This window comes from Thunnus maccoyii, chromosome 10, assembly GCF_910596095.1.
Source record: "Thunnus maccoyii chromosome 10, fThuMac1.1, whole genome shotgun sequence".
NCBI lineage: Eukaryota > Metazoa > Chordata > Actinopteri > Scombriformes > Scombridae > Thunnus > Thunnus maccoyii.
Genome location: NC_056542.1, coordinates 34,278,107 through 34,304,946, shown reverse-complemented (window position 1 = coordinate 34,304,946; position 26,840 = coordinate 34,278,107). Strand labels below are relative to the sequence as shown.

The following is a 26,840-nucleotide window of genomic DNA, read 5'->3' as shown; positions in this document are numbered from 1 at the left end:
TACATTACAAAAGATACTCAATATGTCAGAATGAAGGCTGGGGAAATGTAGACATTTATCAAGCATTGATGGAATGGTGCAGACATAGAGTCAGCTTAGCTCTGAATATTTAACAGCAGAAACAACACTAACAACAATATTGTCATATAGTATGGACAATATTTTTCTAAATGTGAAGAAACTAACAGAATGATACATGTTTTTCTTACAAATTTAGCTCCTTGACAACAAATCCTGTATACCTTATATTTTTGCACTTTTTTCACTTTAAATGCATTTGATGCAGTTTTAGATATATGGATGCACAGTATGTTTCCTAACATTCCAGAAAACCATTGGTTTCCACTCATTTCTGTATGACATAAAAAGCTTTTAGCAGACAGTGAACATCAAGTCTGCATTCTGGTTTGTCAGGGTTAAATCAATTAAATAAATAAATTATCACCATGAAGTAATAAAATAAATCTGCACTTAAACTGCATTAACACATAATGAAAATATAACATGGACAAAGGGCATTAATTACACAATGCCAGACATTTTTATGAGTCTGCCAATAAGATTTTTGTATCATATAGAAAATAATAGAAACCAATGGAAAGGTAGGGAAATACATTTTGAAAATCTGTATGGTTTGCAAAATAGGTAGCTGTGATGTAAAGTACATGACATTTGTAGTAAACAAGATAAAATATTCAAAAGCACTAGCATGGCCCTTTAATGGAAAATTCAAGAAGAAAACCAAGACATCAATTTAACAGTATGAACAAATGTCTACATCAAGTATCTTATCCTGTGGGGTGATGGAGGATGGCCTAGCATGGGTGCAGGTGAGAAAAATCTTTTTGACTGAACGTTCTGTTTTTGATGGTGTCCAGTACTTAGAGTCACCTAAAAATGATTTTTTTAATCATTTTTTTTTTTATTCTTGATTTTTTTTTTTTTTTTTTTTTAAATAAATGGTGCAATTTGCTGAATTCTGGCCATGATTTTATCCCTGGCACAGGCACCAATTTAGTCCTATTTCTCTCCTTACTGGACTAAAAACTTGTAGGCCTACTTATTTCAACTATCTAACTATATTTTAGAATAAAAATAACACAAATATCTGTACCTATTATTTTTATAACCTTTAAAGGCAACCGGAATCTACATCAGTAAAAGAAAAAAGTTCAAATTCTTGTCACTTTCATATTTACATATATGACTGCACACTGACAATCACTACTCTTATCAATACTCTTTATTGGCTCGGTTCTTGATTTATACTCTTATCAGTTCTTTTTCATTACTAAATAATTGCTTTTTAAAAAATATATTATTTTAAAAAAGAACAAATTCAGAACAGGATTAGAATTTATTTATATTTTAAATATAACTAAACGTTGTTTCTAGAGTGGCAACAGTAACCTATACTATAAACAGCAAGGTAACTATAGAAACTCAATAATATCTTACTGGAAACAAACCTAAAATGTCAATAACATAAATAATATTCATGATCAAAATACTGAGTGAAGTTTATAAAGAATGAAGAACACAGACATCAGTCACTATCAGTCATTGATCCTGTCCTTTGTCCTCGTCTCTCTGCTGCTGATGTGATTCACTGCCTGCTTGTAGCACTGGTAGACAGAGGAGGGGGCTGCTTTGCGTCAGCCAGCAGCTAAGCTAAGACAGCTTTTGTTTCAGCTTGTTCCTAACAATTTGCTATTAGCTGAGCTAGCACGCTGTGGTTGTGTAAAACGTAGTGAGATGAGATGACTGCGGACAGAGCAGACTGAAATATCACTTTTCTACATGTTTCTGCTTGCTGAACAGGTGTATTGATAAAGTGCTGGCCCTTTTACTCCTTAAGGTTTTATTGCAGTGATAGTAACAAGCGTAGGTGTCGTCAACTCAAGTCATCTTTGAGTTATGTTCACTTTACCTGTGCTCTGTTGTTTGCTGACTTTGCTGTGTGTGTGTGTGTGTGTATGGAGGAGCTCAGCCCCGACACAGAGAGCAGAGGAGAGGTTGCAGCGTGATAATAAATTACACCAAAATGTTTAAAAGAATAAAAGATAAAAGAATCTGTGACGTCTGAGCTTATAAATACCACAGTCTTTAATTATTTAGCCCTGGGGCCCATTTAATAACATTTTTGGTACCTATCCCTACAGAGATCTAAGTGCACATTCAATAAAATTGCCGTACCTTTGATTATTCTGGAGAAAATAGACATATAAATTGATGCATATACAACCTTGGGAAGCTGGAACAAGTGTTAATGTGTGGAACAACAAACGTCTCTTTCTTTAGCCATTTAATCATATACAAAGCAAAAGGTGGAAATGCAGTGGCAGAGTAAAATCTTTTTTTGCGTTAGCAGTAGAAATAAACAGACTCTGTCAGGACAAATAATTCACTTTTGACGGAGATCCGTCTGTTGACGGAGCTCTTGCACCCATGGACTAGTGTGAGTGGACACTGACCTGTAGATAGTGTTCTGGGTAGACTGTGATGCCAGGACGATCTTGCGGTGGTAGCCCTGCCCGACAATAGACTGAACTATACCTTTTTTACAAGGTAAACCTTTGCTCTCCTGCTCCGAACCCTGGAAACAAACACAATGACAGCACCTCATGTGGATTTCTGTTCCCCTGTATGCCATTCAAAACTGGACCACTCATATCATGAGGAAGAACCACTCTGCTTTCTAGATTATTTAATGTCTGTGAATAATAACTGAAGTAGGAACATAATTAGATATTACCCTGCTTGAGGTGACATAACCTTGATTCTGAACCCCCTGTTTTTAGATTTTCATAATAACCTACAGAACCCAGGAAGGACCAATGAGAAAAAAAGGCTAATTTTTACTCTCGATTTAATCATTTGTGCTCTTGATTGAATTATTTTGCCTGTTCCCTTCTTGTATAGGGCAACAAATGCATTCAGTCAGCTGGAAGTTTGAAGAAAGCGACAAAGAACACATTTCCCTTGATCCAAGCTGGATCCAAAGCAGCCACAGGATTAGTTGTACGTCCTCCTTTCTCACAAGAAGGCCATGTTCTTTGCACTTATTGTGCATCCACCTATACCCATGAGGCACCCAAGAATACTGAAGCTGAGTTTTTATGAACTGGATGACATCTGCAGAAGATAGTGTTTATGGCGAAGATGTCTGTTATCCCATATTCGATAGAATTTTATAAGGGATCTCAGAGATAACACAGTGTTATGCTTGAAGTATATCCACATATCTTAGTCCAAAATCAAAATAAACCTTATTAAATCCAAGTGATCCACAGCGAGGGTGTACGCCGGACGAGAAAATGGCATGAGGGTGATTTCTGTTAAATCACAAGCACAAATGAGTTTTTTCCCCTCCATGGTCCTTCCCAGGCTCCAAAATAACCAGTACAAACAAAGCATAACAGGTCAAATCAAATATGCCTACAAATAATCTTTAAAATAACCATAAAAAATCCAGTAGATTCCAATCGGAAAGCTAAAAATGCTCAACAAACAATGAATTACAGTTAAACTGTAAATGTTGATGTGATTTAAGTCATACCCCCTTGTTAGCGGAGATGCAGCACTCTGCCAGTCGCAGCCACAGTCGAGGGTTGGAGTGGTAGACCTGCACCGCCTCCATCAGACACTCGAATGCTGCCAGAGGCCTGCCGATGTGCAGCAGCTGAATGCCACAGTTATAAAGCAGCTCATAGCGCTTGTTGGCTAGTAGAGCACACATGGGGATACCTGTGAACTTCTTAGCTGGAGAATAAAAGCAACAGAAGGAGAAAGGGACTTGTTACTATTTGGGGACAGACACACAGACAATCTTTCCTCGATTTCTAAGCCGAAACTGAAGTGAACACTTAACACAGTAATATAGAATTAGCTTGCACTTGTTTGAATGATTGGAACTTTGAAAAAGTTAAATGAAGAAATGAAAACAATATGTGGATTAAAACAACACCAAAAAGGAATAAGTGCATTTATATTCTTGTGCCACGGTAAAAGCTAATTCTCTCCACGTGAATACAATGTCACTAACTAAATTCCATTCTCCTCCATTTTATTGGTGTGGGGGCAGAAATCTCAGACACATATCTCAACCTGGACAAATACAAGCAAAACTATCAGCATGGAGCAATACCACTGGAGAGAAGTGTGAAAATTAATGTTTGTTGTTTTTTTGGGGGGTGAACTGACCATTTAAAAATTGCTGTACAAAATACTTTGTTTTCAGTGGTGACCATGAAAAATATACCATATCATTTCATTGAGCCATATTTTGATGAAAATTCTGGAAATAGAAAAACTGTTTTGAAGATTTTGAGCAGGGAATCATGATGATTACGCTGCAGTGGTGTGTTGAGAGGTTTTGTAAAGCTTGTTAAAGCTGCAATCCACTGTAACCACTGTTCATCCAAGATGAATAGAGCGGCTGTTCTCTATGAAGGAGCTAGCTACAGACTTTTTACATCTAACTCTCAAGCCTACAGGAGGCCAACTGGATGGAGTGTCACTTGAAAGCTTAACAGATTCAGCCAGGAGAAAGCGCTGTGACTCACATTGCCCGTTGCTGCCATCTCCCAGCTGTGCACAGGTGTGGTCGTTCTCTTGCAGTGCCTTCTTGAAGTAGAAAATGCCTAGGTTATGTTTCCCCATTGCAAAGTGAATGCAGCCCAGATTGTTCCAGAACATACATCGAACACATTCACCTGAATGAGACAGGACAATCCATCAGCTAGGAACCTCATGAAGCAGCATTGATCCAATAATGACACAAAAACAGCCTGAACCAGGACAGGTCAAACCAGAACTAGCTGTATGGCCTTTTAACACCAGGCTTATCAAAGGAAGCAGTCAATCATGAGAGGTATAGAAGTTGTCACCTGTCTTGATGGGTCCAGGATGCTCTGCGATGTTGGAGCTGTTCAGCAGCTTCACTGCTTTCCGGTAGTTTCCTCTCAGGTACTCAAAGTTACTCTTAAGGAAGAGTGAGGATGCAGACTGATGGAGGGGACAGAAAACAGGTCAGGGAGATGAGCAGGAGAGGGTGTGCACTTTCACATGTTGTAACAGTAATACAAAAAATATCAGCTTTTTTTTTTTTGAGTAAATTTCTTCATTGCATCTCTCTCTTGGATTATGACTGAATGTGCAGCACAAGAGATGAAAGCCTAGTTACAAAAACTGTGAGGTGCACAACAGCTTGCACACCACACATACTTGGCTTATGGCAGTTTCTGACCAAACGCGCAGGAGCCAATAGTTTGCGTGAGGTAGAGCATAAAATGAAGAGCAGCACTTAATCCTACAAAGCTGCCAACTAGGATCTGAACATAAATATTAAATAATATAATTATAATTTAATAATATAATATCAAAGCTGCAAGCAGCGATGATCGTACACCTTCATGCACGTCAGGGTGCACCGCAGTCTAAGTTCTGTTATTGGGGGTCAACACAATAAAGAAATACATTAACCAGAGGACAACTTACATGGATAATTATTGTCATGAATATTGAACATTGCATGTAGGAGATATCTATCACTTCCTGTGTCCACTATGCAGTGCTAGATCACACCCACTAATTATACGTCATGTTGCTGTATATCATGTGTAGACCACACCATGTAAATCAGATGATGTTTGTCACATAAGGCTGACTTCCTGTTGCAAGTAGGCTGTGCAACCAAGTGGGTCATGGAGGTCGCCTGAAATGCATATGCATTTTCATGAAGATTGGACATTGCACATAGGAGTTAAATATCACTTCCTGTGTCCACTATTTGGCGCTAGAGAACACCAACTAATTATATATCATATTGCTGTATATCATGTATAGATCACACCATGTAATTCCATGTACATCGGAAGACGTTTGTCATATAGCTGACTTCCTGTTGTCAGTAGGTGGTGCAACTTCATGTTTGATGGCGAAACATGAAATTTACTAGCACACCACGCCAAGGGTGTTCCGTGAAAGGTCGAGATTTTGATGACTTTTCTCTGTGAAAAGTGTCCTGAGATGACTTTTGTTGTGATTTGGCGCTATAAAAATAAAAATTGATTGACTTTTCATTGCAAAGATGAAACCAACCAAATTTGAAGTAGGTCAGGTCAAATCTCTAGGAGGAGTTCGTTAAAAAAGAATGTCTGCAAATTGCAAAAACTGAGAAAAATTGCAAAGTACATTCAAAATGGCTGACTTCCTGTCGGATTTAGAGTATGCCTTAAAAAGGCTTTTTTGTGCTTGTGGACATGATATATGTGCGTACCAAATTTCGGTCATCTTTGCCAAATTTTGTAGGGGGCATTATGGAGCCATTTGGCCACATTTACGCCCAAGACCCATAAAATATTAAATTTTTCACGACTTCTGATGCGTCTACAAAGTTGCGTAACTTTTTGAGCACGTTTGGCCCCTCAAAAATGCGATTCTTTTGGGAAAATAACAGGGAGGAATAATAATTAAAGTTACAAGCAGTGATGATCGGGCCCTCGCACCTTCGTGCACGTCTGGGCGTGCCGCATTTAAAGTGCTGTTATTGAGGAGCAACATGATGCAGCAATACATTTACCATACATTTTCAAACATCGCTCCCATAGACTTTCCATTATAAATTTTAATCTTTTTAAAAAGTTACATAAAATCACTGGAATATGCTAGAAATAAGAAAAGTAATAGCATACATCTCCTTATGGAGAGGTATATTTTGACATCGAAACCATGTTGATGCGACAAATCATATAGGAGTAGTTAAGATGCCAAAAAATGGCGAAATAATAAATATAATAATAATAATAATAATACTACTACTAAAGAGCGATATTATTACAATAATATTCCTTCAGATACAATAGGGCACGTGACATTTGGGGTTTTTTATTCAAGTCCTGTTGGTATTGGAGAGCAGAATTACAGAACTCTGGGAATTCAGAGATGCATAAAATGCAATTCATTCTCCACCACAGTGAAATTACCATTGCCTCTTGTCAATACCAGAAACTCATTGGACACACATTGTAGAGGTCTGCACCACACAACCTGGCAGAAAATCAGCATAGTTGCAATGGGTGAGGCAGCTACATTGGTGTCCAGAAATAATGGCCTTGTTGTGTGCCACTGCGCTTGCCTTGTTACAAGGAGCACGTTTGGCATCCACACCCTCACACCTGAAAGGCTGCGTCAAGCATAACAAAGCTTTTGAAAGTTCACCCTGCTACTCTTCTGTTTATTCTTTGGCAGTCTTGTAAAAGTTGTTCCTGAATTTTTTTTTTAATCTGTGTTCTCAATAACCCAGGACTTCCTCATCATGACAGCACTCTTTTAAATGTTTGTTCCATATGTCATATATGCTGACTGTGTGCCAGTCCTCACATGCATATCCTATATATTCTGTTCCCTGCCTTTCAGCACCAAATAATGAGACTCACATTTCCTGCTGTGTTCATCACCGACTTGATCTCCCTTTTACAGGCTTTGGAGGACTTCATCTGGATGTAGGCTCTCACTTTGTACTGTACAGGAAACAACAGTCATGGTTAGAGCCTGAAACAGCCAGGCAGTGGATGTTCATATCCATGAACAGAGCTCTTACCTGGTGCATCTTTGATTTAGCTGCCTCAATCATCGCTGTGAACTCTGCCCGCTGGTTTGCTCCATCTTTGTTTGAGCTGTTGCTCTGGAATCAAACACAGCACTCAATAAACAGTAAACTGTATGCTTTTAAATCTGCATGATATGATTCATTTGTTGATAGAAAACATCTTCAGTGATCTCAGACAAAACTGCATGATGACTAAATCAAATTCTTCCCAGCCGTAGCTATTCAGGTGTCAGAGCTCAGATATATAATAACTTTGGTTAGATAATGGAATAAAACTATTACCTCATGGAGAAGAATTTAAAAAAGCAGTCCCTGTTGACAGGAAGGTCTATGGATTATCCAGTAGGCTTGGGCGGTATCTATTTTTTCATACCTTCCTGACATTTCACCGGAGTATGTAGTATATGATAGTATTTGCAGGGTTTTCCCTGGATTTTTTTTTGAGACAAAGGTGGCAAAGTTCGGAGAACATGCATAGTATGGTGTACACAGTTTGTGTGCGCACCTTTAGAGGGTTGTGCGTTTAAGTGAAAAAAAATCATGATTTGACAGACAAAAGTGTCCACAGAGATTTAAATTTTATACCAAGATGGAACAAAAAGATGAAAGGTTGTGACGAATGACAGTGTTGACTTTGTAGGCCTGGGACAATATGCAATATTTAAGTTGTTTAATGCTGCAGTGTATATTGGCTAGCTGGTCTCATTTGTTACTGCTGGAATTCACTGCTCTGCTCTGCTCTGCTCTGCACAAGTCTCTGAGTGACTGCATAGAAAGTTCATAATATACTTTGTATTCGTCTCGCAAAGGTAATTATTTAGTCATTAAATCAGAACATGCTTGCAACTGCTTCATTTTTTGAAGATGAACTACAAGATAACACTGGCGTGTGTGCTGTGGACTGTCCAGGTGTTGCACTGCCTTGGAAGTTTAGTACCATCAACATCACATGCCGGAATTTTCAACAAAGGCAGCCCTCCTTTGAGCTATATAGGCAGGGAAAACCTCCCTTTGCATTTGTGAAAAAAAGGTAAAAGCTGAACTGCTGGTAATGGAGGTCACTGTAGCGTGTATGACATAGTATAGCCTACAATTCTGTGTGTCTAATATGCAATTAGCCTACTTAGACAAGTCTTGCTGGGTTTAAATACTTGTGCCCCATAGAATAATGAGTAGATAGGAAATAAGTGCCCTTGTTCCATAGATTCTTGCTGGAGGACTTGATGACGCTTTTTGCCGCAGCAGATAACGACACATTAGTGGGCTGAATGGAGATGATGTGCGGGTGGTGGCAGACATGCAGTTAAATAAAATCATGTGGCCAATGAACTGCTTTTGAAGTTGGAAGAAGGCATCTACAGATAAAAGCAACTATTTATTCATTGAATTGGAATGTGCTATATCGGGATAGGTATCGTTATCAGGGTATGAAATTACCTATATCAGGATATGATATACTGGTCATATCACCCAGCCCATCTGCATGGCTAAAACATGACGGTTTGGGGTGAGCCAACCCTTTGATCAACCTCCAGTCTAAATGTCATAGTTTTGGCCGTCATTCCTGTCCAATCATATCATAAATCTTTTTTGGAAGTGAAAGTATCATCCCATCACTCTAAACTAACCGATATTTTGCACAACTCATGTATGTTAATAGGGTGGACAAAATATTAGGAATACTTTTCCATATAATGTGCTCCAGTTCACCACCAGCACCCACTACAACCTCAATAATAAAAATAAAGTAGAATCACCTTTCTGACGATGTCAACAAAAACAGAAAATCTATAAGCGCTGTATTTAAATTTATGGCAGAGCTGTTGTATTGGATTGCACAGATGTTCCTCATAAAGAGCTTGCTGAGTATATATACCCTGGTCTATTTCACACAGGATCTGACTGTCTTTGGATCCGTTAAGGTCAGGTCTTTTTTTTAAATGTATTCTCTCCTCATTCTTTATTTTAAATTCATTTATGTATTATGGGTTCAGGTAGGTTTTGTCTGATATCTGGGATAAACTAGGAAGTCTTAACATCCTAAGTGATCCTATGACTGCTAAAATGGAGTCCAGTAGGACTTGCTGCATCCACAGATCTCAGCAATAACTGTTTTGGGTAAAATGTGAAAAACAGACAGGAATAACATACAGAACTATGAAAATGAGAGCAGGTTGTGTAAAACCTTTTTTTTTTTTAATGACTACTGTGTTTGAAGTGGGGTACCTCTCCTTTGCCGTTCTTGTTGCTTCCTTGCACAGAGAGTTTGTCCAGCACAGCCAGCAGATGGAGAGCCTTCTCTGGCTGGAAGGTGAGCAGGTAGAGATCCACCAGCAGGAAACACACAGCTTGAGCAAACTTCTCTTCTAGGACAAATAACAAAATGACTCCACGCCAAACTGTGGCTGCAAATCAAATCAACTTTTGAAATATCCATGACTGTTAGATTAACTGGAATATTGTGGAACTGTCTTGTCCTGTGGAGAGACAGAATAACACAACTGACAGCCTGGATCTCTCGTCTGTGCTATGACCACATCTCCCATAAGTCCTTTTACATTACACATTAAGTCAAGTCAAGTCAATTTTTTTATAGAACACATTTAAAAACAACAGACGTTGACCAAAGTGCTTTACAGAGAGATTCAAATTATGGGGTAATTTGATTTATGGTTACAATCAAACAAAAACACAGTCACACATAAGACAGAAAATTAGTTCAAATTACAACACAAACAGCATTGCACAAACAACAAATAAAAGCCAGAGTGTGGTCAGGCATGACTTCATGAAGATAATTAAGAGGCTCAAGAGAAGAAATCGGTCCTCAGACAGGTTTTAAAGATATCAATTGAGGGGGAAGATCTAATTGTCAGTGGCAAACTATACCACAATTTAGGGCCAGAAACTGAGAATGCTCGATCACCTTTAGTTTTTAACTGGGTGCGTGCAAATCTGAGGGGTCTGGAGATGGAATAGGGGATGAGCAGTTCAGAGATCCAGTCCATACAGTGCATTAAAAACAAATAAAAGAATTATAAAATCAATTCTGCACTTTACTGGTAATGAGTGAAGAGAGGCCATTACAGGGGCGCTATGGTCTCTCTTCTTGGTACCAGTGAGGAGTCTTGCTGCTGCACTTTAAACCACCTGCAGGCGAGATAGGGCTGACTGACTGATTCCTACATAGAGAGAACTGCAGTAGTTGAGGCGAGAGGAAATAAAAGTGTGAACTATAGTCTCTGAATCTTTAATGGACAGGAATGATTTTAACTTTGCAAGTGATCTAAGATGGAAGAAGCCAGTACAATTTGTTAAAATTAGTTGATTTGTTTGTCAAATTTTCAATCAGAATCAAAAATAATACCAAGATTTCTTGCGTGGGACCTCAGATTCAATGACAGAGGCCCAAGGGCACTGAATGTGGTTGCAGAGTTGTCCACAGGGCTGAAGATTAGGACCTCAGTTTTATTCTGGTTTAGCTAAAGGAAGCTTTTTGCCATGCAGGATTTTACATCCTTAATGCAATTTAGGAGGGAGTTAACACTGCATGGATCACATGGTTTCAGTGGGAGGTATAACTGGGTGTCGTCAGCGTAACAACAGTAAGAATAGGGCTGTTGCGGTAAAGGAATTTCCCCTGCAATGATTCAGAGTGACTAAACACCGTGCATTGCTAATATTGCATAGACCACCCTATGGTCCAGGGAGAGCAGAGTCTCCTTAAACCTGGGATTTATGAATTGAGTCTAGCTGGACGTGCCTGCAGGCTTTCCGCCAGCGCATTGCAACTTTGCAACTGAGCCCCTCCAGGCCTAAGCATCAGGGATTATTTTTAAAAATGTATTTTCAGATGTTTTCTAAATTAAAACGTATTATACAAATAGCGTAAGAAACAGCTCAGGACACTGCGACTTTGTGGTCAAGAGAGCGAGCATGTGTGTGAGGGTGAGGCTGAAGCTACAGTAACAACCCGCCTACCATCCAAGGGCAGGCTGAGCAGGCTAAGCAGGCAGAAAGTGGGAGAGTTTCTGCCGAAAACAAGGACCAAGACCCGTGGAGACATGAGAGCAGCTGCTCGCTAACAACTGAGTATGCTTACAACAGAGAGCAGGACTCTATGCTGCAACTCTGCAGCTGCTGTGGACGGTCACTGAGCAAACACTTTCAGTTTATAATTTTACACTTTACACACAGCAACACGTTTTGCTGTGCACCAATCCCAACATATAACCTAGACAAAATATCCATACAGATGTGTTTTTAACTACCGAGCATTAGCACCAACCCCCTGTCAGCTCACCCCAAGCCTGGTTCAGTGCAGAAGATGCTGTGTGCGGCAGGCGGGATCCCCCGGAGCTGCCGGACCCGGGGAGCCGCCAAACTTTCAATAACTTACACACGCATTGAAGTGTAAAACAAGAAGGGCCTAGCCTAGCGCATTTGTGGCGGTTGTTTGACATCCACTGCGGTTGGCTTGTCTATAGCGCGGTATTGCAATATTGCAGTTATTGCGACAGCGATGAAGAGTCCGAGGTGAAATCTTCAAATGTCTTTGCTTAGTCTAATCAACAGTCCAAAATCCAAAGATATTCAATTTACTATCATTTATGACACAGTAAAGCTTCATATCCTCACACCTACAAAGTTGCAACCAGCAAATGATCTTTAAAAAATGATTAAAACATCCATTCAATTATCTAAATAGTTGCTAAGTAATTTTATGCCAATCAACTAATCGATTAATCGACTAATTGTTGCAGCTCTATTTTCAATAAATATTCAATAATTAACAAGTCAAATCAACTCTTTGCCTTCAAGCCACAAGTCAAGTTTTTACAACAGTACAGTCCGACTAAGCCAAGTCTCCAGGCAAACAAGTCCAAGTCTCAGTCAGTCAGTTGCACTCCTACTACAGTAATTACAGCAGCCCAGTCAAAGCTGAAAAGGCACCTTAGGCTACCATAATTACTGCAGTAGCAGGGTAACTAAACTGCCCGATTTTGTTAACTTGCTCAGCTTTCATTAATTTGGTCATTAGGGCCCGAGCACGAAAGTGTCAAGGGCCCAATGGTCCCTGGCACTGAAAGTGTGAGAAACCTATTGTTTTAGAAGGGAATATTATTATTATTATTATTATTATTATTATAGTACACCATTGCATTTTTGAGGGGCTTAGGATGCTCGAAAAGTGGCACACACATCAGAACTGGCGAAAACTGCAAAATTCTTCAGGGATTATTATTATTACTGTTATTATTATTCTAGTATGCCATTGCATTTTTGAGGGGTTTAGAATGCTTGAAAACTCATGAAAACTGGCAAACACGTCAGAACTGGCGGAAAGTGCAAAGATCTGTAGCGATTGGGCTCGGGCATGGCCAGCGGGCTCCATAGTGCCCCCAAACGCAAGGCCATTATGGAACAAAGTTTCTTTGAAAGTTTCTTTAGATGCATGAAATTCGGTGGGTTAATTGCTCTCATCATTATTGACAAAATACAAATTTTTTCAAATTTTTTCACCCAACCAGAAGTCAGCCATTTTGGATTTTGTGCGTCAATTTTCATTTTATGAACACGTTTGAGGATTTTAGGATTTGCAAAAACTTATGAAACTTTGTACCTATGTTCAAACTAGTAAGTATTGTGATTAGTATCACAGTTGGGCTTGGGCGTGGTACATCGGCTCTATAGTGCCCCCTAATTACTCTTAGCAATTTTGAGGTACTAGGGGTGCTTGAAAACTCACAAAACTTTGCACATGCATCAAAAGTGGTGTAACTTGATTTCTGATATGGGTCTTGGGTATGGGTGTGGCAAAATGACTCGAGGACGCCCCCTAGAAAATTTCCTAAAAAAGTCAAAGCCCCCACCTTTAAATTTGACATATACATACAAATTTTGAGAGGCAGATCATCTGCAGACTTAAAAAAGGCCTCTTGGATCCATACCCTAAGTCAGCCATTTTGAATCGACTACATTTTTTTTTCGAAAAGTGAAGCTATTGACAGGTGTTGTATTTTAACAAACTCCAAGATTTAATCCCAACGACTTCAAATTTGGTAGGTGACATCTCAAGACCGTCATGATGTTAAATTTATTAAGTTCTTTAGTTTTCTGCTTCTGAGGTGCTTCCGAAACGTGCAGCGGCAGGCCCAGTGGGATCACAAGCATTGACTAGAGTGGCCGCGATCAGCTCCAGCGGCCGTGTCAGAGTCAGAAAGTGGCACACGTGCACCTGGTAAAGCTGTTAATCTTGCTCCCGCCCGCTCCTGCTGGATTTCTGACCATTACCATCTGCTCCCACAACTTGTGTGTCCACTCCCGCCTGCACCCGCAAACATTCTAACCATTCATGCCCGCACAATAGAGTTGCACTGATTTTGTGTCTTCTCCCATCCCACAGGGGAGACACATTATTTAACTGTGTAGTATTAATAAAGAGATGCAGTAATAACGTAGTGAAATTACATTCTAGTGCATAATTACATTCACACTAGTGCAATAATTAGTTATTCTAGTGCAATAAGTACACCTGTTCTAGGGCAAAATTACATTGTATTTATTTATTTTAGCCTACTTATTAATTTAGAACGTGTTGTTGGCTGTGGTTGTTTGTTACGCTGAGGTTGTTTTATTTTGTTTCATTTCCCTGTGTCTTTTAATGCACTGATCAGGAGTAGCGCTCCTAATGATGATGTCATGCAACTTGATGCAAGCTTACAACTCCTCCATTACCTCCTAAATGAGCACAAAAGTAGTAATAACCTGCAGAATCGCAATATGCACGCATTGTTTGATGTTTCTGTTCTTTGCTTGTTCAGGTGAAGTTAGCAGGTTGCAATAGCCGATGGTGCACACTCATGAGTGTGTGTGTATGTGCGAAGGAGGTGGCAGTGTCAGGGAGCACCAGGAGGAGCGCTGACTGAGCACTCAGCCCAGCTCTGTGAGAGTAGGCCTGCAGTGCTGGCTAAATCTCGGGACCTGCAGTTTTGTTTTTTGACCACCTGCTCCCATCCGCAGCAAAGTTAAAACCGCCCACACCAGCAAGACTTGTGCTGGGTCCCGCAGGATGTAAAGCTACTTTAGTGGAGTCCAGAAATAAAAATCTAGCGCTGGAAACGAGCATAACAAGTCGTCTTTAAGCTATTCACTAACAAAGGTACAATATTTAAAAAAATATTTTAAAAAGCAGCAAAACCCCACATTTGAGATGATTTGAAATGATGTGGTTCAACCATCTGTTGATCAACTAATTGATTATCTAATTAATCATTTCAACAGTACACTTTAGTAAACCCATGCAAAGCACCACAACATACCAAATGGTTCCAGAAACTGGTAGAGCTTCTCTCCAATGGAGATGGCTTCAGAGTACTGGCGCATATGATAGTGGATGATGGCTTGATTATAGTACAACAAACTATTTTCAACATCATCCAACCCATCAACATCCTCTGATGATGTGTGAACCTGAAAGAACAAAGCCAGGATGATTGATGAAATCATGTAAAAGCAGAAAATACTGCATTTGTCTTGAGCTTTCACTGAAAACTAATGCAACATGAACTGAAAGGCATGAGAAAATATGACCCACATTTCAGCAGTTACCTGGTTCTTCATTGCCATCAGGGTCTGCTTCAGATGCCCTGTGGTAGTCTGACCACTTTTGTAAAACTCTACAATAGATTTATTCATGGCAATCTTGTAGTCCTCTTTGTTCAGCTCCTGCAGGGCTTCAAGGTGTTTCAGAGAGTCGTCGTACTTCCCCGTCTGTGAGGAACACAGGACAGTGAATATAGCACAGACATGTTCATGTGAGTTGGTACCTGGTTAGGCCTGTGAGTCACTTGGGTGTAACACGTATAGCTGAAAATTACTACCAAAGTTTATTTTGATTATTCTGAAATAATAATACTACATTCACACACACAAGTACATTCACTATGTTGATTGCAGTGACGGAATATGTCAGGCAGTGCAACAGTATGTCTTTTTTAATGTGTTTTAAAGGATCGGTCTAGTGTACATTTTTCTCATTGTCAACAAATCCCATGGAAAAGACCAAAACCAACAATGTCTTAGTCTGTCTCTCATAACTTTCTGACCTTCTCTACTCTGTTTGTGGCACTAATCCCCAAGCCACTGGTGGAGTGTCAGGGGGACGCAGCCACACCTGGACCCCCTATAGCAGCTTGTGAAAGTAGAAAAAAAAAAGTACAACAATGCAATAAAGTTAGTTAATGGTGATTATGTGATATCTTTAAGGTTATTGTTATGCCTCAGTGTAGTAACAATGGTTGCCTATGCAGTACATTAACTTAATTATTGATTTGATGCACCACATGCAGAGCACGCAGGGTTTTTCCTGGCCCAAAATCAGGCGGAGGAGGTTGTTATTGTATTAATAATGAAATCAATTAATTCTTTTTCACCTCATTAATAATTCTGCACTGTGCTCTTGCGGTCATCTTTACAGGATGACCACACCTAGTGAGAGTAGCAACAGTGCTGAACTTTCTCCATTTGTGGACAATCTGTCTTACCATAGACACATGAACATCAAGGCTTTTAGAGATACTTTAGTAACCCTTTCCAGCTTCATGTAAGTTCACAATTCTTGATCGTAGGTCTTCTGAGAGCTCTTTTGTGCAAGGCATGGTTCACATCAGGCAATGCTTCTTGAGAACAGCTAACTCAAAACTGGCGTATGTTTTTATAGGGCAGGGCAGCTTTAACCAACACCTGCAATCTCATCACATTGATTGGACTGAGGTTGGCTGACTCCTGGCTCCAATTAGCTCTTGGAGAAGTCATTAGTCTAGGGGTTCACATACTTTTTCCACCCTGTGCACTGTGAATGTTTACATGTTGCGTTCAATAAAAAAATGAAAACATATAATTTTTTGTGCAGTATTAGTTTAAGAAGAATGTGTTTGTCTATTGTTGTAACTTAGATGAAGATCAGAACACATTTTATGCCCAATTTATGCAGAAATCCAAGTAATCCCAAAGGGTTCACATACTTTTTCTTGCAACTGTATATCGTCATATCGCATAGACCTAGCCTCAACTTATGGAAGTTTCTGACAACTAATGACAGGATGTAAAAGTGAAAAGTGAAGTCAATGCTTTCCTGAGCTCCAGTAATATGGTATCCAAGACTGAGCACATTCACTGAACCTATGTTGAACTGGACCAAGGAGAATGTCTCATCCCGGACCGTCATATTGCCAGTGTTCCCCGGAGAAACCCCACAGCGGACCATGAGACAGCAGAAAATGCTCTGGAACTGAATTCCACCCACCTGTAATTTGCTCATGAAGTGACATTATAGTTCTGTATCGTATCATCTAATAAACATTTTTCCCTCATTCCTCTTAGTAATAACATAGCATAGTGTATTCAAAATACAATTCCTATCTGATGCTCTGATGGAATTGAACAGGAGCTCTAAATGGTCCTGTCTGAAGCAGACATAACACTGTGACTGAAGCAGCACTGGAATCATCGAGGTTAAGGTGTCATTGTTAAGGATGAAGCCAGTCGTGGATAAGGACCTTTAAAAATTGAAAATAAATCAAATTAAAATATTAAAAATTGGCAATACTGTACATCCGTCTATCACCATTACCTCAGCCTAACTGCCCTACTTCACTATGAGGATATCACGTAAACAGAACACATTTTGCTGTCATATGAGGTAAGAAATTACACTGAAAACTGCAGCGATGCTAAATTCAGCTTTGTTAATTGTCACATCTAAAAACTAATAAATGCAGCTAACTGTATATGTAATGTTTATTTATAATTTTAACAAAGTTAGTGGCTTTTATCCCCTTCCCATATGATAGTCTATTTACCCATATAGGAAACAGGGCAATTAGGTTAAAATATTTTAATGTAAAAATGTGGTTCTGACTATAATTATATATAGAAAAAAGGATTGAGGAAAAAATAACCCTACTCACAACAATGTTTTGGTAAGAACCAAAACAAATTGTGCTGACAATATAATAAAGAAATCTACATTTTTGGAGAAACTCAGAAAAGTTGAAATGCTAAATAATTTACACTTGACAGTGTTTCCCCTATAATAGTACAGGCCTTGCGGGCCGCCAGGCCAACGAGAACCCCCGCCAGGCCAAAAAATAATTTTTTAAATGTCAAAAATAACACAGAATATCCATTCATTCGCAAATCAATGGCATTTGGGAGCCACTGAGCAGCGCTGTCTTGAAACGTGAGTTAACGTCTGTGTCGTTGCCTGGAAAACTGCAGGTAGCGTGACTCCTTTTAAGGAACAGGGCAGAGCGTAAGCGAGCAAGTGGTTAAGCGAGAGAGCAAGCGGCAGAAAAATGACGGTGAATGCGAGCAGAGCAGAGGAAAAGGTTAGCAGTAAGTTATCAGTCTGGCGGTACAGACTAAAGTGTGTCAGTTAATAAATGCTGCAGCTTGTCAAGACTATGAGAAGTCATGTCTGTTGTTTCCCCAACTGCTTGAAAAGTGAAGGGGTTAGCTCCAAAGTTAGCAACAATGGGTTAGCCTGACCTGCCGACGCTAAACAGATAAATAGGAAACGGAGAAATGTGTAGCTGCCTTTCTATCTTTCCTCATGGCAGGGTTGTACAGCATTACAGGTTACTTTTCTCCAAAGGTTTATTCTGGTTCAACTGTCTTGCTGCGGCCCGCGGCCCCCACCCCTGCAGCCTTAATGCACAACCCATCAGCCTGCCGGCTGGCTACCTGAGGCTGCTGCTGGATGCACATTGAAAATCATGATGGGAGAAAGAAAGTCATTCTCTCTCAATGAAAAACATAGTCTTCTTGAAGCTTATGACAAACTGTCAAAAACGAGCCGAGATGCAGCAGTGAAACAACAAGCGTTTGAAACAGATGTTCTGTATTTTGAAACGGTCAATAAAATTCAGTAGATAGCAAAGCTTCCCATTTCATTACTTTATATTTATCTAATAAATATACAAATGTCAATTAGATGGTAATCTGCATGAGAAATTAAGAAAGAAGAAAAAAAATCGCTTATAATAATCATCCACTTATAGCGATCAATTTGACTCGGACGAATGTGATCACTACAAGCGGTTTCCACTGTTATACTAAAAAAAGAAAAAAAAAGTATAGCTTAAGGCCAATGAGAGACAAAAGTCAAAATGTCTGTACAGTTATATAAACAAGCATTTTTTTAAGATTAATAAATTTGCTAATAGTGCAAATGAAAAATCAGCAGTGTATGCCTAAAGCTTACTCCTTAAAATTTGGAGGCAAAAATCTGAAGCGATAATTAATGTTCACTAACTTCCATAACAGTAAAATACAATAAAATTGCCACTTACTTGTGAAAAGTTATCCCGCAATGGCTGTTTTGAATGTTTCGTCTGTTTGTACAGCCAAATGCAGCAGTTTTCCAAGCAGTCTAGTCTGTCTGTTGACCGCCCTAATACCACGCAGACGCACATAAAATCCTCAAATGCGGTATCTACGTTTATATATTTATGGAGGCAGCCGTCTTGAAATTCTCTATGCAGGAAAAACCCTGAGCACGCTAAGTGACCCAAATCAAACACACCAAGCCCTCAGTGCCATAGTGTGGCTCATTGATGAGTTTTTTATATTTTTTTTTAACAACAACAATTGAGCTCTATGGCACAGAGGAATAAGCTATAATCAGGCTTTGATACACAAATAATTCCTGTTAGTAGATCAGTACACTGCTGGTTTGTCTCTGCACATGAGATTTGTTGATAATAAGAAAAATATAGAAAACACATTAATACTCCACAATTGAGGTAGCACCTCTTCTTCATATTAGGCCAGAAAAATTACCTACTATTACTGCAATCATAATCAACCGATAGAGGGTGATATGATGATCTACATACTAGGGATGTTCAGAGAGTGCACAGTGAACTCAGCAGCTACACATTTCTCCATTCTCTATTCCTCTGTTTTGCGTCTTCAGGCTAGGCTAACCCATGGTTGCTAACTTTGGAGCTAACCCCCTTCACTTTTCCAGCACTTGGGGAAACAACAGACGTGACTTTTAAGCATTTATTAACTTACACACTGTAATCTGTACTGTACATTTACTGCCAGACTGACAACTTACTTCTAACCCTTTCCTCTGCTCCGCTCACATCCACCGTCACTTCTCTGCCACTCCCTCTTTCCCGCTCGCTACGCAAACATACTATGCAATGCCGTATTCCTTAACTGACTTACGCTACCAATAGTTTCCCAGGCAACAAGACAGAGGTTGACTCACGTACCGGAACAGTGCTGCACAGAGACTAACAAACGCTATTGACTTTCGAATTAATGGATATTTGGCGTTAATTTTGGCAATAAAAAATATTTTTTTGGCCTGGCGGGAGTTCTTGTGATAGTTATCGGAGAAACACTGATTCAGTAAATGTTCAGTACGTTCAGTAAACGCTCAGTAAACGTTGAGTACAGTTAGACCTTGCAGTCTCAATTAATTTGGGCGAGTTCAAAGTTGTGAAAACAACGGGGGTGTTTTGCATACACCCCCATTGTTTCACAGGTAATTTGTTAGTCTGTCCCTCTCGCCGCAGGGAATAATGGATTAATCCTGGAAAGCTGTTGATGTAGCACTTTTCTCCTTGTAAAGTAACACGGAGATTATTCGACCAATGAGAATTTAGTCGGACGAGAACATATCGACCAACTAATCGACCAGGAGACTACAGCCCTAAAAACTTACTTGACTGTGATTTATATTCATGTCCAGTGTTTCCCCTATATTCATTCCCCTATATCATAATTTTGCAGCAGCACACTGCCACTTGAAAATTATTACACTGCTAAAATTTGACAAGATCATTCATGTCAATGGGCCACTAATGATTTTCTCTCGCACACTGCGAGGCCATCTTCTCATTCTTCAAAGGACTTCTACGTGAAAGGTAATGTTAAAAGAGTAGCGTTGCTCCATTAAGGAATAGGGCAGTGCGTAATGTGTGCGTGTAATGAGTGTGTGGTTGAACGAGCTGCAGAAAAGTGACGGTGAATGTGAGCGGGGTAGAGGAAAAGGTTAGCAATATGTTGTCAACAGGGTCCGAAATTAACTTTTTGGCTTACCAGCCAAGGTGGCTGTTAGACAAAAAATTTACCAGCCAGACTGCTTTTTTCCCCAGCCAAAATAATAAATTGTTTTTTACTATTGCAATTTGCTATTATTACTATTTAGCATGTAATCTTGGTCTCATATGCGATTCTCAATCAATATTATCGAAGTGTGAAAACATGCACTTCAGCACATAAATGCCATCACATTTATGTAAAGACCACAGCAGTAGTTTCAGTGATGATTTAACTAAGAACTATTTTGCGTCTCAACTGAATGCTGAATTTACCAGGATCATGATTAGCAAAATACTTTGAATTATTTACTACTTGCACATTATATATGTGGCAATTAGCAGATGTTTAGGGTTACATTGTAACCAAGCCAAGTTAGCCCTCTGAGCTAATGCGTGATAACTACGCTACCGAAGGATCAGAAATGTGCAAAAACATTTTTGCCGAGACTAGATATCAAACAAAAACCAAAGACTATATTGTGTTAAGCTGATATGAGCTGTAAATTCACCACTTTTAAGAAGAAGGCAAAAGATATCGTTATCTCGGAGCCCAACAAGCCCGGGCAAGGGCAACTAACGATAAATAAATGCAGCAATTTCTCAAGAACAAGAAAAGTCTGTTTCCCCAACTGCTGGAAAAGTGAAAGGGGTTAGCCCTGAAGTTAGTGACAATGGGTTAGCCTAACCTGACCAGGCTCACTTAAGGTGGACTAATTTTTAAGGTGGACCAGCAATTCTCATTTTAGTGTCAATCTCAGCCACTCTTACGCAGAGAACAGAGAAATGTCTGCCTGCTGAGTGTCTTCCAAATCAGCACTCCCCCCCACCTAATATCACATATGAAATCACACATACCATGAAGATTTTATCCATATCGCCCACTCCTATCCAATAATCAAAGAAACAGCTACAAGCACCATAAGAACAAATTAAATATGTACTCCTGATTGAACACTTTTACTGCATTTATCATAATTCAGAGCAAGCAATTAACTTATTTACATGATGTGCACCATTTCAATGAAAGAGACATTACATTTTTAAACTGAGACTGGTGTGATTGTCTCTCAGTAAAGCTTAATTCTATGCTTAGTGCTCAACTGTGTAGACATTGGGCCCAACAGTTTTTATGCATGTAAAGGTGTTACTGCAGATATCAGCCAATTTTGTTGCAATGGCTTTCTGAGTTTATTAGAAAAGAGTGGAGATAATTTACCGAAAATGCTTCATATGCACTGGCTGCCATTTCTTTCTCTTGGTCTGTCATTCCAGGGGACGATGAGTTGTCATGCTTTGTCTCGTTTTGTTCTGATCGAAATGAAAAGGAGAGAAAAAAAAAAGTCAAACTTACATAACATTGGTCTCCAGCGAAAGCTAAATATGCAGTAGTGATGAGCAGTGTTGACAGACTGTTGACTAAAGCTACATGACAGCTTGCGCATTATTTGTTTTGTGTTTACAAGGAGAATCTCATTCAAAAATCGGACACTTTATGGCCTCAGGCACATAATATTTATGTATGGGCATACAAGGATCATTCTGATATAGCATCGCCTTAACAAAATCTTTGAGACCTATCTTTAATTCAGAATGCATTAAACTAATTTGTATGAGTAACGCTAACTTTTCAATGGAAGAACTGGTTCACCTTTTTGGGTTAACACTAGTCGTTACTCTTGGCAGTGGAGTATTGACTGTAGCTAAAATGCATTCTGCATGATGAAACACATGCGAGCCGAATTTACCTAAAAGGAACTGGCATTTACGCTAGAGGTCTTACGGTATATTTCGGTCATTTATATTTTGCTAGCAAGCAAGGCAACTATGCAACATGAAATGTCTGAATGAAGTTTTGCCTGAGCGTGTCCTCAAGACAGCACGCACCTCGGCTAGGCTAACAGTAACTCAGAGAGAGCCGTTGTGAAGGTTCACATGGGCAGTTAGGCTTCAGAGCACTGCATAACTTAACGACCAGCTGAACGTAACATGGGCCTATGAAGTACAATTCTTATTATTTTCTTGACAGAATGCATTAAAGTGCAGCTCTTGAATGAGTTGAAGCTAAATTAAAACTAGCTCAGATTGACCCTAACTAGCTACGTAGCTAGCATTAGCTAATACACTTACCTGTATTATCTGCCATTGTAGGGATCTTTTCAAGGACAATTAGAAGTCCTATATTTGCTATTAAGGTCCACTCAACCGTGATTTCCGTTGACCGGCGGGGAAAACGTTTTAATGACAGGACTTAATCTCCAGTGTTTCACATAGAAGATTGGCTAGTCAAAATCTATCTGTTCCGCTCCAAACACATTCTTCTTTGCGGTTTGGTGACAGTTTGCAACCAGTGGGTTATAATACAACAGCGCCCCTTTTGGACTGGAGTTTAACAAACTGTAATGTCCTTTTTTTTAAATGGACCCTTTTCCATGTTTTTCCATATAACAATTTCCTTAAAAGATAATTATCATAAATCTTTTATTTGTGTAGCCTGTTTGGGAAAGAGGCATCGTGTCTATCCAAGAACTCATTCAACGATTGTAACTGTAGTCTACATTATGTGTGTGTTTGCAGCAACGAGGTCAGATAGGCAAAAACATACTGAGGGTGTTTCCTGTTTGATTAACGGAACGTGCGTTATGCAGCATGTGTAACTTTACACGATCCATAAATAAACCACGATGAGCAGTTCAGCTGACATCTGTGGGTGCTGGTGGTTTAGGGAGGGGGGCAGAGGACTGAGTGCTGACGACAGACTGAAATTAAAAAAAAAAAAAAAAAGAAAGAAAAGAAAGGTGGAAGTGAAAGTGTGACAGTCACTCTGTAACACATCAATCAGAGATGGATAAGTTTAAGACGGTTCTGAACATTGCCAACAAGCAGTCCAACCTTGGTTTCGGCTTGGTCGCCCTACTGACAGCTGGAGGGGAGCAGATCTTCTCCTCAGTGGTGTTCAGGTGTCCCTGCAATGAGCTGAACTTCCTGTACGGCATGGTGTTCTTGCTGGTGCCCGCGCTGGCTCTGCTGCTGCTGGGTTACATTATGAGTAAGAAGACGTGGAAGCTGTTGACGGGTCTGTGCCAGCGCAGAGCCAAGCTGTGCCGCTGGAGGTCCTTGACAACCTGCGGCATGGTCATCTTCCAGATCAGCACCACCGCGATGGTGGCTCCATCCTGCTGGATCGCTGTGGCTCTGCTCAACGGGAACTATTTTGAGTGTGTGATGACTGGCACCAATATTAGCGCTTACAATAAGCATCTGTGTGGAGACAGGAACTCTCAGGTCCAGTGTCAGAAAGAGCTACACGCGCTCCCCTGCGTGAGAGACAGCAGTGTCCCGCGGGCTGACAGAGAGGATGTGCTGTTCACCCTGAGAGCTCAATCTCAGGTAAGTGCCGATGTGCTCCCACTCTTCTCCTGAAACACTTTTCTTCATATACATGTATTTTCATTTCATTACATTACATACAACTGAATACGCTATATCAGGGATGTTTATCAATTGATGGGAAAAAGTTAGCATCTTAGTAGTTAGTATGTACAGTATCTTGGAGGAGGGCTGACAAGAATAATACACCATAAAAAGCACAATTATAAAAGCAAGGATGTATGAGTTTAGGGTATACATGTGCCATCTTTATTTTGTAAATTAGCACTTTTTTAAGATTTGACAGCACACTGTGTAACATGTAGGGAAGAATTTCAAAGGCAATTATTGCTTTGCACTTTTCATTTATTGCCTATTTTTTACAACCTGACTTTGTGGAAAGGAGAAGGGGAACAACAGGTTATGGAGGGTCCCTTGGGAGCACTTCGCATGTGTCAGTAGCTCAGCTTTATCTCTGGGGAACACCCCCAACTCCCGGAGTGATGTCCATATTAAGAAATGTGCGCCATGTAGCAGGTGCATATGTGCTTTGCCGAATAACATATTTGTATTCAGGCACACTCCTAGTTCAAACAACACCAAACTTGGTGGATTTTTTTAATTAAGCTGTTGAAGCTTTCAACTTCTCACGGTCTGTGTTGGCTTGAACCCCTTGATCATCGCTTGTGGCTATAGTCATCATTTTATTTCTATAGCACTTTTCAAAACAATAGTTACAAACTGCTTCACATAGCAAATGAATACTGAAAGATTATAATAAATAAAACATAGTACCTTATAAATCCATTATGTGTTCGTGGTGACCACAGATTCTGGGTTGGATGCTCATCGCCTCCATCATGTTGTCCAACCTGCTGCTGACCTGTATGGCTCGGTGCACCTCCCCCATCAGCTACAAGCAGCTCAAGTTCTGGAGGGCATATGCTGAGGAGGAGAGCAACCTGATGGATTCATACTCTGCTAAACATGCTAAGGAGCTTGCAGAGAGAAACCTGAAGAGCTTCTTCAAACAGACACCACCTGAAGACATCATCACCCCCTCCAACAAGGACTGGGAGAAGATCTCCCACCTCTACAAGTTTAGCACCAAAGACCACTACTACAGCACATTACACCAGCATGTGGAGAACTGCCAGGAGACTGAAAACAGTATGATAAGAATGGTTTCGGTCAAGTCAAGCGAGCCTGCTGATGACAATCCTGCTGTTCTTAATTTTGTAGATGATGGCGTGATGGCACTGTGAGGAGGAACATCTGCTGCATCTTTCAGCATTAGTGTTGTCTCTGTGAGTTAGACCCGTTTATTTATATATGGGTTATACTGATATCATCAGTAACATGTACACAGTGGAGCTCTGGCTCTGAGTATATATACCAAAGAACCAAGGGGCGGTGAGGGATGAAAGACTTTGTATGGAAAGAGGCCACTGAGGAGTCACCTGACATTTTGCCCTTTAGGTTATTAGGTTATGTATTCAGTAGTCTAGCCATACAACAGCTCCTTGACAAAGAAATCACAAAAACTTTCTATTTTTATATGAAGTATTTTATATGAAGTATTACATTTTTATATGAAGTATTACATGGACAATATGTAAGAAAAGAAAAACTCAATTGAATCCAAAATTCTTCGAGATTCCACCACACATTTTATTCAAACCATGACCAAAATTCAAGGTCAGGTCTGTAACTTTGACAGCATCATGTCATTTGACATGCAACAATGCCTGTAGCACATACCAGATGTTCCACACAGAAGAAGTAGTGAAGGTAGGACAGAAGCCGGATGTGTTGATCAGGGGAGGTAGCTAAATAACATTTCTGTATTTCTGAAGAGCTGATGTGGATCAAAACCAGGAAATAAGTCAGTGGTACATCCCCAAGAGTTGATGTGAGTCACATAGCCTATGCCAACACACTGCTGGTGTGTGGGTTTACAGAAAACGATGTATTTTGAAATGCATGGTGGTGTTGCCCTTTATATGCTACAGCCATCCCAGCAGTCACTTGTGTATCAGTCTGTGTGGGTTTGAACAGGAAATGTGCCATCTCCACACAGCTGACCACTTCCTGTGAGCTGCTGGTAGACTGCATACATACATGCATACAATCAGCACAGCGATCAAATAACAGTATTTCTTTTAAACATGTGACCCCCTGTACACATTCATTGTGCACTTAAAAAGGCAAACTGATAATGATGGTGTTAGTACCAGCAGTAGTAGATAATGATGGGTTCCATATGTGTAGATGGTGTTCTGGTCCTGGCTGCATTAACAACTTCCTGTAAATGCACTCTACAGTGATTTAGTCACTGTTGTGGGAATAGAACAGAAAAACCACTAAGAGGATGTGATCATTTCTCCTCTGTACTCTGCTGATGCTTACTGTCTCTCTGTAACAATGGTATGTCCTCTATGGAAACATTTCAATAGAATGAATGCTCTCTTTCATGATTTACTGTATGCATGGGTTTCCTCTTTGCATTTTTTGTCTTTGTACTGTGTGAGAAAGATGAAAATGTGTTGGTTTCATCATTGTTTAATGCATTTAATTATACATCTGACATGCAGAATTGAGACTTGTTTTTTGTGTGTCGTGAGTGCATGTGCATGAAGAGAGACAAATCAAGTTGTTATACTTCTCATTTCATTAAAATGAATGACTACTTCTCAAATGAATAGACACAGAAGCATGACACACTTTCAGCTCCTTTGGTG

At 39.8% G+C, this 26,840-nt stretch overlaps 2 protein-coding genes across 3 annotated transcripts in view; one reads left to right on the top strand and one right to left on the bottom strand.

Annotated features, from left to right (window-relative positions):
• Positions 1-23,035, bottom strand: part of cnot10 (CCR4-NOT transcription complex, subunit 10) — a 28,632-nt gene extending 5,597 nt beyond the window's left edge. Inside the window, exons 1-11 of one of the 2 annotated variants that reach the window (XM_042423343.1) lie at positions 22,861-23,035; positions 21,950-22,041; positions 15,224-15,385; positions 14,935-15,085; positions 9,839-9,978; positions 7,604-7,687; positions 7,440-7,523; positions 4,890-5,007; positions 4,566-4,715; positions 3,560-3,762; positions 2,475-2,596 (exon numbers count right to left, since the gene is read on the bottom strand). In XM_042423343.1, coding sequence (XP_042279277.1) covers positions 2,475-2,596; positions 3,560-3,762; positions 4,566-4,715; positions 4,890-5,007; positions 7,440-7,523; positions 7,604-7,687; positions 9,839-9,978; positions 14,935-15,085; positions 15,224-15,385; positions 21,950-22,041; positions 22,861-22,876 — 1,322 coding nt within the window. In that variant the 5' untranslated portion in view covers positions 22,877-23,035. The remainder of the gene's footprint in view (positions 1-2,474; positions 2,597-3,559; positions 3,763-4,565; positions 4,716-4,889; positions 5,008-7,439; positions 7,524-7,603; positions 7,688-9,838; positions 9,979-14,934; positions 15,086-15,223; positions 15,386-21,949; positions 22,042-22,860) is intronic. The other variant, XM_042423344.1, reaches the window with a different exon arrangement.
• Positions 23,036-23,172: 137 nt separating this feature from the next.
• On the top strand, positions 23,173-26,822 carry calhm6 (calcium homeostasis modulator family member 6). Its single transcript, XM_042423345.1, has 2 exons — positions 23,173-24,120; positions 24,930-26,822. The coding sequence occupies exons 1-2, from the start codon at positions 23,575-23,577 to the stop codon at positions 25,362-25,364; spliced, it is 981 nt and encodes a 326-aa protein (XP_042279279.1). The 5' UTR covers positions 23,173-23,574; the 3' UTR covers positions 25,365-26,822.
• Positions 26,823-26,840: the final 18 nt, after the last annotated feature.

What these genes read in the sequence shown, in the direction of transcription:
- calhm6 (XM_042423345.1), top strand. Translation starts at nt 23,575, where the DNA reads ATGGATAAGTTTAAGACGGTTCTGAACATTGCCAACAAGCAGTCCAAC. An exon ending in CCCTGAGAGCTCAATCTCAG is followed by an intron (nt 24,121 to 24,929) that starts GTAAGTGCCGAT and finishes TGGTGACCACAG; the next exon opens with ATTCTGGGTTGGATGCTCAT.